Here is a 12,605-nt window from a genome sequence, read left to right on the forward strand (position 1 = left end):
GCAGATACTCCCACGGAGAGACAGACGGAAAAAGCGTCCGTTGCGCGGTTGGTTGGTGGGTGGCTGGCTGGGTAGCCCTCCCCGTCGCTCACTTGCTCGACGGGATCGATGGACGCCGGAAAGATAGGCGGATGGACCAACAGATAGATAGCGAGCCTTGGCAGAAAGGCAGATAGACCATTGTTGTGAGTTGGTGATATCGAGATTGATGGTTAACACCGAAGTCCGTGTGTGAGCAGAGCTTCGTTCCCTTGTCGCCTCGTCAAGCCAGGATGGGAGAGGCCTGACCCGGATCCGAATGTCACCCTCTCACTGGGAACTTTTCCAGCCGAGAGGGGGGGTTGACGCGCGAGAAACCCCTCAAAAAGAGTTTCGGAATCCGGATTGCCTACATACGTAGGTGCACACTCGAACTTTGGGATTTCATGCACGACAACTCTTCCCCGTTATAAAATCTCGTTGCCAACGGAAGGTACCTCCGAGAGCTCCATCGCTCAGTGGGTTGCTCAAGAATTTCGCGGGGGCGGCTCGACAAGAACACACTCACAGCGAGAAATGAATGGAAAAGATCACGCTCAAAAGACACCCGAAAGTCTCCATCAACAGGATAGCGCCCCCGAACACACGCTGTCGCCTGATGGATCAAAAGTGTGTCACGTGCCATCTGTGGAATTTTCCGCTCGTCATGTTTATCATCCCCTCGGAATAGTCACATAACATCCATCTGGATGAAGTCTGTGAATTCTGTGATCTTTCCGAGATGCGGAACCCCGAAACTTTCGATCCTCTCCGAGTACTAAGTGCCGCGGTGCCAAAAGGTCTACGCCAGTGGGAGCAGGGTCTGTATCAACAGCAACAGGGGAGACGTGAACTTGTCACTCGAGGGGTCTTCAGTTTTCGTAAACTGTTGGCTTGAGCTCCTCCCAAGGAGAAAAGTACTCACTCGGAGAAAGCTTTTTCGCTCTGATGACGTGACCGGGTAGGCGGTGCGGCGGACGGAAAATCCCGGTGATTAATGCTCTGGTGAGATGTTTGCCGCATCAACACAATGCTAATGTCGTGCTTACCACTGTGGTGCACAAAAGTCCGCCAGTCACCCTGCTTACAGACGTGGCCGAAATCTGAATCTAGGAATCCGAGATATAGGACGGGAACTGAGGAATACGAGCATCCGACGCTCCCTCCATCGAATATAAGAATCGAAAAGAAAATACACGGAGCGACGTCATTCGAAACCGAGGGGAGGTCGAGGGTTCTTGTCGAAACGCTGCGCCGCCTTCGGGTCGGAAAATACACCTCCAAAGTTCGAAGGAGTGAAATCTGAGACCTTTCGTTTCCTTCCAGGAGCCTTGTTCACAGAAGAGCTTAAAGGGAGTTCAGCGGAGTTGGCCTTCAAGTACGCCGTAATGAGAATCAACAAAGACCGAAATCTCCTTCCTAACGTGACGTTCCAGTACGACATCCAGTACGTGCCACGAGGCAACAGTTTCCGCGCTGCTAAGATGGGTAAGCGAGCCGTCTCGTTCCGTGTCATCGTCGCGCGGGACTTGCTCACGGATGATCTGCTCGACCCCAGAGCGTTTTCCTCCGTAAACGGAATGAGCGAGGTTGCCTTATCCTCGGGCGACGAGCGGACCAGGTCCTTAAAGGAAATATTCTTCCTTCCAGCGTGCCATCTAATAAAGGAGGGGGCAGCAACGATATTTGGTCCCTCGGATCCCGTTGTTGGAGGCCATATCCAGTCGCTAGCTGACTCTCTTGACATCCCGCACATCGAATCACGATTAGACCTCGAGACGGACGTAAAAGACTTCTCGATCAATCTGCACCCGGACTCGCAGGTCATGGGCAACTCTCTCAAGGATCTCGTCTCGTACCTCAATTGGACCAAAATTGCTGTACTTTACCAGGACGATATTTGTAAGTGAGCTTTTAGTTCAACCCTTCACAGAGGACTTTCTCTGGCAGATACTTCCGCTGGGCCTCAGAGAAAAGCGAGAGCTAAGCGACTCGAGAGTAATTGAAGTCGCTCCCAAGCCCACGGAAGGAGGAGAGAAGAGGAGGAAGCTTCGTCAGAGGCTCTCTCCGCAAATATCTCCGGCAGTCAGCTAATTGCTTCCAAGTGAACTTGAAACGGTGCCTGGACGAGGCGAATTAAAGTTGTCCCGAAAATTCGGTAGTCTGCAACGTCAGGTGTGACTCGAGCTCAAGAACAACGAGAAAGCTCCTCGCGCACACCAGCGGATACCCGGTCAGAATTCGTCCTCGCTGGACTGGAGATTTCTGAGCTCCCAGCCAAGCAGTGTCATATAAGGCTCATTGGTCCTGTGGATCAGGGGAATCAATCGGAACGAACGGTTACTCCTGGGGAACAGGATTGTTCCTCCTGTAGCGAGACAGAGGCTCTCGTTGAGCCGAAGAGCTCACATTGGTAAAACGGTCTGAAATAGTGTCCAGCGTGATTGAGGGAGGAAGATGGGATTCTTGAGGCTTTTCCAAGCGACTGCTGCTACCACTGGGACGAAATGTCTCGTTCGCTGGTTGTGAGCGACGTTTGATGGAGCGCGTAGGCTGCTGGCCAACGAAACCGCTGGAGTTTGAGACCCGCTCCACAGCGTCACCGTGAGCGGGAGGAGAAGCCAGAGAAACAAGCACTTGACTGTATAAACCGCAGATTCGCTGAGTCTGAGGGTCAATCGCTTCGTGCGATTCCCCACCCAGCTTCGTTCCTCTCCATTACCTCTGGATTTATTCTGCCAGCTTGGTGAACGCGCGAGTCTCGAACGACTCGCGAGTCTCGGTGACGACTTTCTAAGAATGATGTTCACGTGACTCCCCGCGTATGTATTCGACGATTGGTCGAGCTTCACGCACGAAATCGATCGTCTGCTCTGATCGAGAATGATTGGAAAGCGTAGAGACCGTCACGATTCCGCGGGTGGCGTGCGGAACGCGACCCGTCTCAAATTGGGTCCTTGAGCCCGGAGCCGCGAAGTCTTCCTATGATCAAGTCGCTGATTCTTCGGCTTGCTAACCAATCTATCGAGCAAACGGTCTCTCCTTGAAAAGACTGGACGAGTTCCGTTTCTCTTGTAAGTCCCGTCCTCGTTCCCTCTCCGTTATAAACACCCAGAAGAAACGACACCGCGGCGCTCTATAGTGCTGTATAATCTCGAGGATTTATCGTCTCGTAGGTGGTGTTCTCTCCTCCCGGCGACGTTTTCTAAGAGCTTAACAGCTACCTAGACTCCGTCGAGCGTCTGGATATCCGAGGAAAGACAAGCAAATAAATATTCAGTCTTAGCCACTAGACAGGAGTCGGTTTTTATAAGTATAAAAACGCACGTACTCCACGACTTTCACCGTATTATCGCGGTTACTTGATATATCGAATCATACATTCATGGATTCCGGATTCATCGCCCAAGAAGCCGTCGTCTGCGTTGCATCGCGGAGTCTCGTCCTAGCGGTTCGCGATGTGAAACAATATTTCACCTCGGCGGGGTTTAAGCAAAAGCTTAGCGGACGACTTCGGGGGACTGCATCGGATCCGAGAAGCGCTTTTCAGGAAGACCATCAAGTCGCGGCAGTAGACGTGTTCGATGCTCGGGTCTTGCCGGGTGGCCGGTTTTACGCGTCGATCGTTCATTGGGAGCTCTTCCTCGCGTGAACATAGCGATTTCCTACCTTCAGCATCGGTGTGGGAACGCTCGGCTCAAGAGCAATCGTCATGATGGGGTCCGAGTGAGAGCGGTGAGCTCGAGGAGCGTTCAATTTCTCGGTGTCTGGAATGCTCTTTGAAACTTCAATGTCGATGTGAAGCCTCTCCTCTGCCTTCCCCGCGCCCCCAAATGAGGGTGATTCCAAAATGCAGCTCCATCTAAGGCTGCTCCCGGGGAAGCCGAGGGACTCCCACGCTAACTCTGCTCACTGAATGTGAGTTCGCGGTCTGACGTCTCCCGCAACCTGCTCGCGGATGCAGAATAAGTTCTGTCGGTAGCCTGCTGTGCGACGGTCCATGTATCTGTACAGCCCTGAGCAACTGCTGCTCCGATAAAAGGAAACGATATGCATTCTCTGTACTCAATGAGTAAAGTGTCCGTAGTCCAAGTTGCTCGCATCACGTACCGCAGATCGCCCGTGGCGATGACGTGGAAAACATGATCGCTGACAGCGTCTCGCGTCTTTACGTCACGATGAGACAGCGCGAGATGGAGTCGAGGGTTCGTCAGCCGGAAGATCCCGGCGAGTAGCCCTCCTCGGCTCCTCGCAATAGCTATTAGTGACCAAAAAAAAGCGACGCGACTCGAGGCACTACGGAGGTGTCAATTACTTGTCAACAATAAATTATGCATGACCGGGTCAATTATGTTCCCCATAGACACCGGAGCCATGCTTCCCGAGCTCATCTTCTTCTCCGTTAGAATTTCCGCAGCCCGCCTAGGAAACTCAGGGAAAATATTCGCTGGGAGGGAAACATGGAATCGCCCCCCTTCACGTCGCCCGCTTCTGTTCATACAGGCTTTCTTCAGGGTCTGAAACTAGCGGTATGGTGAAAAGTATCTCGGTCAGAGTCGAGCCGAAAGGGATTCGTAGATGCGAACGTTGGTCTCGGGTTCCCTACGCCGATAGATTCGGGCGTGTGCTTCATTTCCTCACCCGTCCCCGGTATGATTCATCGTGGTGAGGAGACACCGCTGAACAAGCGCTCGGTCGGCCGCACGATTGGCGGCCAGGCAATCAGTTGATGTGCCATCCAATCCATTGATGACTCGATCCTCCAACTGAGGGGGGATCCAGTTCGTAGTTCGATAATAATTAATTTCACCATCGAGAACTTCGCAGGGAGATGTCGATGAATGTGATGAGGCTCCAATGATGGAGAATGTGGCGTCGAGCTCAGAAGTGTACGTATAAGCGAACGACCGTCCGATACATAACCGAATCCCGCTGTTCTGTGTGCCGGTGTAACTCGATTCGTGTATCTCTGTCGTCGTACATGGCCATGTGGAGCTCTTCACGCATCGGATGTGAATGAAACACACCTGCGGGAATCTACACGACATTGCTATTAGAGACGGAATACAAGCACAGAAGGACGCGCCGTACAATGACAGACGGAAGGACGGACACACGAGCTACGAATCCGACGCTGTAATTACAAAGACGATCTAGCTAGTCGAGATCCGTCCGAGGACTCCAGCGGAGGGTCCGACTCTTGGTCGAGTTCGAACTCCAGGAAATGGGCATACTCGTCAGTGCCCCCATCCGGTTCCGAATCAGGGAGTCATCAAGAGATCAAGCCGATGAGAAATATTAGATTCCCCCAGCAGACAGCGTGTCAGCGGCTCGCCTCAAGATTATTTTTGGTGCTTGCGACAGAGAAGAAGAGTTTGCGGTATCAATGCAAGGGAGTGAGGCGCCAGCGAATATTTGAAAGGAACCAGCGGTTGATACGCTTCTGGTCGACTTCCCTCGAGGTCCGACCGGGGAAAAATGACGCGGGGAAACAGGGGCAAGGGGGAGGTGACTTTTGGAGAGAAAGCCGCCATGTTTTTATAACTCGATCCTTGAACGCGTGGGATTATGCAGATTTGATTCTCTATTTTCCTTCTCTTCTCTTCCGTCGCTCTCAAACCGATTTTGGCCTGTTTCTTTTTGTTCGGCAGTGGAAAGCGCTCACTCAGATGGAGCTTCCGTCCCGCGGCAAGGGACGCCAACTCCGACGAGAAGCCTCGATGTATCCCTGCGTGAGAGCGGAGTGAGCTCTAGCGTCAGGCGGCCGCTTCAAACAAAACTCGAGGACCGAACATTGTTGCAGAAGGAGCCCCAGGAGAACTTACGCGCGATACGAGATTTCGCGGCCCCGGAAGTTCTCTCCCCATCGGAATCCGTTCTAGTTTTCTTTCCCTCTCCGACTGAGGTCACGGTGGGGTCGTGTCGCGATCGTTACGCTCGATTGCTCGAGTGCACTGTTTTCCGCAATACCGTGGGCTAAGATTCATTCTATTGCTTAGGCATTCATGAATATTGGGCATAGCAACCCGATGATAGCATTCGCGACGACGACGAAAACAACAACGAGCACCATGTCGACAGTCGGACGGAGCCTCCGCTCATTCGTTCAACTAGCCACGGCAGACCGCACAGCGACAATGAAGGAGCCATCAGGATCACAACACAGTCTAGCGGCCGCTATCAGGACGCCGGTCACGGTGTCTGTCTCCCCGGTCCTCTGACCGCGTCTCCTTCTCGATCCCCGATCATTTCCTCATGGTCTTGTCCAGCCCGACCCAGCCGTCTCTCTATTCGCCGACGTCGACGGTTGCTTCGTAAGCTTACCATCAAAGGAACGGAAGGAAGAGTGGGAATTAGAAAACAATGATCTGTTGTTGCGTTCGCCATCTATCCAGCTGGGCAACGGAGCGCCCAATCGACAGCGATACCCAGACGAATGAAGAGACAGACCGATGGACACGGAGGCAGCGACAGGGAAGCAAAGAGTTGCCCGAACGAAGCTCCCTCTGACCGAAGTATTGGATGCTCACGGCGCGGCTCTCTTATCGCTTTTATCTACAGTGATCATCCATTTTGTCGCTATCGGAGCTCGGATAAAACATTCGGACAGCCAGCTTAGACAAAATCACTGATTGAGACAGAAGGACCAGGATGGGAGGATCCCTCCGGGAATCGCCTCCGCCAAGGAAGAGAGCTGAGCTCGATCGGTATAGGAGCACGTCGACAACAATTCCGAAGACAACTTCGAGAGGAATGAGATGATCTCGCCGAGTGGAAGCTTCAAGTTGATTCTCGAGCGCAGAGCTCTTCGCTTGAATGGGCGCTCAAACTTCCCTCGAGGTGATTCCACGCGTCTCCCAAGTCCCCTCGAAGTGTCGCGGTGTCTTGGAGTCCTAACCCAGCTAATGGAGCTGCTGCTGCTGCTGGTGACGCCACCGTCGCCACCGCCTTCATTCACAGGAGAACCTACTTTACGTGGACTAAGTCGCTGTTCTTGTACGGTGTGAGAAGTTCTTCAAGAAGAATGACAAATCTCGAGAGGAATCCTCAGCTTGAAGGGTGAGGCTCACGCGACGAGCTTGTTCAGAATACTCTTATTCGTGGAACAAGAGAGAAAAAACGAAAAAATAACTCGACGGGAGCGAAGAACCGATATGCGCTACTTGGCAGACAGACAGGCTGGCTGGCTGGCTGGCTGGCTGGCGGGTATAGTCGGGAGGGATTCGGACCTCGTGACGGCACCCGTTCAGAGCTCCGGCTGGCTGGCTGCACAACGGGAAAACGTCCGATGCGCGACGTTTGTCTTTTTATCTCTGCTCCCCTGACGAATATGACTGATTCTTGCGTTCGTCGTCGTATCCTCCCGAAACCTGCTTGGCACTCCCGATCGCTCCCTGGCAGGTTGCCGCAATCCGAGAGCTTTTTCCTCGGTTCGCGTTTGTTTCTCGTGTGTTTCAGAATGCATGACAACCAGGGCTGGAGTTCTGAGGAAAGGGGAAGGGGCCGGGGCCGGGGAACTTCTGAACTTTTTTTCCGACAGCCAGGCGAGGAACTCGAGCCGTAAAAATTTCCGCTACGTTCGCATCCGTAATAATCCTGATTTTACAGAGCTCCATGGGAGCCGACTCGTTCCCGCTCGCTCCAGCGGCCGGACCAATAGCTTCGCTCGCGTTTCCATCGGCACTCCCAGTTTCTGGAATTCTGGAGGATTTCCGCTCCTGACTGCTCCCCAGACTTTCCACGGTCGCTCCAGCTGCGGCTTGAGTCTCTCAATTCGTCATTTTCAGCCTCGAATCTACCACGGTAGTATCCTCTATTTCGTGTTGCCGAGATTTGTTTCGACCGGCTCGCCCGTTCTCGGCGAGAAGGCCCCCAGATTACGAGGGCCGTTAGATTACTGGCCGTTGTCAGGCGTCATTAATTAATCCGTTCGGCGAGACGAGGAGCAGTCGGCAGAGAGGAGTAAGGAACAAGGGTGGGCAACGACTGCAGCCAGCGATATCGTGATCACGTATCAGCGGAAAGGAACTCTAGTCTTGTTCGCACTCCGATATTCGACGGATTAGCTAGCTGCCGCGGATAGGGAGCGTCTCATCTGACTATCGTCTCCGTGACGAGCGGCCGTGTAGGATATTCGGAGTGATGCGCTCGAGGTTCGTATCTCCAGAGAGGATTCCCAGCTATTGTGAAATCGTGGACGATCCTATTCACGGCATTAGGCCAGGCGGACCGCGGCCGAAATCGATGTCGAGACGCATCTGAATCTTGTAGCCTATTATGACGGCTTCTCGAGGGGAAATGGGAGGAGTAGGAACGATGTAGGGAACAGACCGAAGTACAAACGGAGTTGAAACAGAGATTCCTCTCGATGAGCAGTCTCGGTCTCGATGTATTGTGTCAGTCGGTCTCCGTGATGCTCACTCCACTTCCCTAATCTTCCGCTTCAAAGTCTGGAATTATCCTTTCGCGTTCAGGAGCAGGTGGGCGAAATGCCCCAGACCCCGGTGGAGCGGAATGAAGTCAACAAACACTCGCGTGGAGACTTCGTGAACAAGTGACGTCGGAAGATAGCGTGGGTGAAAGCGATCATAATCAACGCCAGTGTCTCATTAGGCCGCGACGCGAGTTCCATACGTTGTCGGAGCCGTAGGGGTGAGTGCTGAGCGAGCGTCACCAGCCGACCCCTCATTTTCTCTGCTCGAGCCTTTCGTTCGAGCTCTCGCCTAGTCCTGTCTTGCCCGAGAGAGCTGCGAACCACTAATTCGGCCGCACCGGGACATCATTTGCTCCTAAGGTAAGACCAGCAGATCCTCCTAATTTCTCGAGTGGCCGAGGCGGGTAAAATGTCCGGAACTTTACCTGGGTCTTCGTATCTCTGGTCTGTATTTCTGGTCTCCGGCAGACATAAGCCCACACCGGTGAGCCGGTATCGGTCCGGACCGACCTTGGAGGGAACAGACAGGGTGCGGATCTTTCGGCTCATCAATCTCCAAGTCATAATTTCCCTTCACTCCGGGGATCAACGTCGCTTGCGTGCACTTTCAAACAACGGAAATGTGGAAATCCTCGCCTCTTCATTCCCTCGCAGATGGACCGGACGCCTACGCTCGAAGCGTCGAACCATGCGTGCGGGAGCGAATCCGGAAAATATAGACAGATTGAAACAGCGAGAGAAAGTGCGGCCGAGCGATCAGATCCGGGTTTTGCTTCTTTCCTCTGGCCGGCACCATTAAAGCGCGATCGGGACTCTGCGAAACGAATGACTAAAGTGATTCTCCCTCTATGGGAAAAGTGTGTAGTTAAAGGCGAGTGGTGGCAAGAGCCGCGGCGCGAGGTGTGCAAGCGGCCGCGGCGGCTTCGGGCGGACCCGGGACGGACTCGGGACCATTTACTTAATCCGCTCCCTAGATACTCCCGTTCATTCAGCTGCTCGCTAGCTCGCTCATCCGTTGCTCCGTCCGGTCGTCGTCCATTCATTAATCCACGCATTTATTACGCCTTCCATTCGAGAATCCATATACCTGCAGGAACTTTTGTTCCGTGCCCGCTCATTTAAGCACAATCCCGCGAGCGCATCCGCATTCCCTCAACTTTGTCCTACACCCACAAGCGTGTATGAGCGTGCGTACCTACGTACGTACGTAGATCTGCAAAGCATTGTCGTTTTGTTCTGGATGGATATTGATGATCCGCAGTCATCGGTCGATGGACGCAGATGACTGACTCATTAGGCCGTTGATTCCCGTCGGAGCCGATGCCTATAATTCATGACCGCGAGTCGTAATCGATGGAGTTGTTGATGCCCCGTGCAGGTATCAATTGTCGTCGTATGTAGATAGGTCGATGAGGCAGGTGACAGGAATAATGTCTCCTCGGATAACGCCCGCGGTCGCGGTAGTGCACGAGCTCGGATGCGGAGCGTCCCGTCGTTATCCGGTGCAAGTTGGCTCTCATGACAGCCGTTGAGCTCTCGTCATATCTCTTGGATGTGTGTGCTCGTGTGTCGGGGTGGTCGAGCAAACGAGTGTACGAGATCTTCTTCGAAGTATTCTGATCCGAGGTCATCGCCGAACTAGATAGCTACTATTAGATCGAGAAAAAGAGTGGGGGAAAATAAAGAAAGACACGATGACAAACAGGAATGCGACACCAAAGCCAAGATCAGATCCGTCCGTTCTCCATCGGTCCGTCTTCCCGATCGGGGATGAGGACTGGGCGAACGGGGCCGGCAAATCGAGAAAGATCTGATCCATCAGGAACGCAAGACCCTCGCTCCGTTCGTTGCTCGGTTGGCTGGTCCATCGGTCGCTTGCTCAGTCGTCGCCGGGGGGAGCAGGCCTGCGGCAACGACGGCGGCATAGAAAGACGCCAATATGTCTGAAAGTCAGTCGGCAATTACAGCGGCAGCACACAGTCCTACAGACAGAAGACGGCGGGACGGAAGAACGCTGTCCGCTTGCAGCTCGGTATGCGCAGCCTGCGACGCTCGAGACTTCCACATCCTGCCGGATGCGGCCGCGGTCTTGGCGGCGGTTCGACCGCTTTACGTGCTCCTGAGTCCCCGCTTATCGGACGAGTCTGAGAAATCCTTCTCCTCCTCTCTCCGTTTCCTCACGCTCCTCCTTCGACCCCTCGCCGGCGCCCCGCGATCCCTCTCCCCTCCCCCTGCCCGATATCTTGTTGGCCTACGTCTCGTTTCGCTTCCGTTGTTTGACTTCTGTCGTTCGTGTGATTCATGTCGCTTCTGCCGTCGTTGGCTGCTCGATGCTAATGCAGATGTCGGAACTGACAAAAACAAACAAAATTGAACGGACCGGTCGGTTGACAAGCCGGTGCACATGTCGAACCTCGTCCTCTATGTCAGAAACGCCGTATGGAATCGCAGGTGAGAAAACGCGATTAGGGCGTTGAGTGGACGGGAGAAGCGAACGAACGTCCTTGACGAATGCACTCGGCGGTTTGTTGTTCGGTGGGTCGGTTTGTATGTTTGTTTGTTCGTACGTTCGCTCGTCTCGTCCGCTCCCACGCACAGCCGAGTGAGCTAACTGCTGGCCGACACGCCGTTCTGTCTCAAGGCGGGTCGCTTCTGAACGTTAACGGCAAGCCGTCAGCTATCATACAAATGGCTAAGCGATTGTTTGTTTGTTGTCTTGTAGTAAGTGTTTGTGCGCTCGGGTTTGAGCAGCAATGCGCAGCGAGCTCAGCTCTGCACGCAAGCAGACATAACGAGACTTCACTCCGTTTCCGCGTCACGCACGACAACTCCACCGACTTTCCGGGATGTCCTGCTTCAGACATGAGCGTTTGTCGAGGGCTCGCTACAGGATGGGTGCATCGACGTCCAACTTGGGACGAGTTGCTTAGATACCCATCGAGGGATCCGGATCTCCGGAGGCACCTCGCACCGCTGGGGAATTCATGGGTGGAGGGGAAATGCGATTTCGAGAGATTTAGAACGAGACGAACGACTTTGTTTGAGCACCGAATTTCCGCTACAGATTTTCCAGCTCACCGGGATCTGTGATGCGCTTCCGGCTCAAGTCGACTTGTGGCTTCATGACGTGTTTGTTCGCGATTCCTCTTCCCCCCCACTGTCTCTACATATTCCTCGGGCTCGAAAAGACGTTGGACGCAACTGGGAGCGAGCAAGACTGACTCGAGATGACACGGCCTTTCCCTTCAGTCGTCGAAACTCTCTCCGCTGCTGTTGCCGTCCGCATTACGGGTTCAGATCCCGCTGCTCGAGTCAGAGACGCTTTTAGAGTTGCTTTCCGCTATCCCGAACTAGCTCTGCCGCCTGCCTGCTCATCCACCCACCTGGCCGCCTACGCGGCTCGCAGACAGTGGACCTGCCGGCCGTCTGGCGGGCTGCTTGTTGTAAAGTGGGGAAACAGACGAAGCTGGACTGCGAAGAATCAACTTAAGTGCCGGCCAACACCAGAGTGTCCGCTCGAGCCCGGAGAAGCGGCAACAACGTCAACATTCCATCGGCAGCAACAGTTGCTTTTTATGCGATCCACGCAACGCCCCACCTTCCGGCCATTTCCCGGGCTTTTTCTTGTCGTTTCCTGTCATTTATTCTCCATCTCGTTCTAGCGAGGGCTGTTTGCGGGTATCTCGCTAGCGAAATCCCGATGGTGCTCTGGACTGCTTTGAAACGCTATCAAGTGAAGTTTACGGAACCAAACCGAATGGTTAAGTCTCACAGAATCGAGCCGGAGAGAAATCTTTCCATCAAGGGCTTGAGCAAACGGCTCTGTTTGGCTTCTCGTTGTGTACTCCGATTTCCAATCCGGCAGAGGATCGCTCCTCGACCGGAGCGCTCACATTCAGCGCACGTACTCGGTGAACTCCAGAAGGGCCGTGCCCCCTGAACAGAATGACGGGGAACACGTGTACGGTCGATTACGCACGGCACCCAGAACAGCTCTGACGTGGGCACGAGAGTCGGATGCCGTGGATTGCGGTGGACAGGACGAATCATTCCATTTACCGTGAATATTCTAATTGAAGTGCAGTCCCCAATAGACGGGCAGTCTCTAATAAACGGGCAGGTTGGAGGGACCGAAGAAATAGACGGCCAGTCT

At 53.8% G+C, this 12,605-nt stretch overlaps 1 protein-coding gene across 1 annotated transcript in view; it reads left to right on the forward strand.

Moving 5' to 3' along the window:
* The first annotated feature begins 760 nt into the window (after positions 1 to 760).
* The window catches only part of LOC100903574 (glutamate receptor ionotropic, kainate 2), a 49,522-nt gene continuing 37,677 nt past the window's right edge, over positions 761 to 12,605 (forward strand). Inside the window, exons 1-3 of the mRNA XM_029112655.1 lie at positions 761 to 866; positions 1,345 to 1,506; positions 1,669 to 1,920. Of these exons, the coding sequence (XP_028968488.1) occupies positions 761 to 866; positions 1,345 to 1,506; positions 1,669 to 1,920 (520 nt within the window). The remainder of the gene's footprint in view (positions 867 to 1,344; positions 1,507 to 1,668; positions 1,921 to 12,605) is intronic.

Source organism: Galendromus occidentalis, unplaced genomic scaffold, assembly GCF_000255335.2.
Source record: "Galendromus occidentalis unplaced genomic scaffold, Mocc_1.1 scf7180000077524, whole genome shotgun sequence".
NCBI lineage: Eukaryota > Metazoa > Arthropoda > Arachnida > Mesostigmata > Phytoseiidae > Galendromus > Galendromus occidentalis.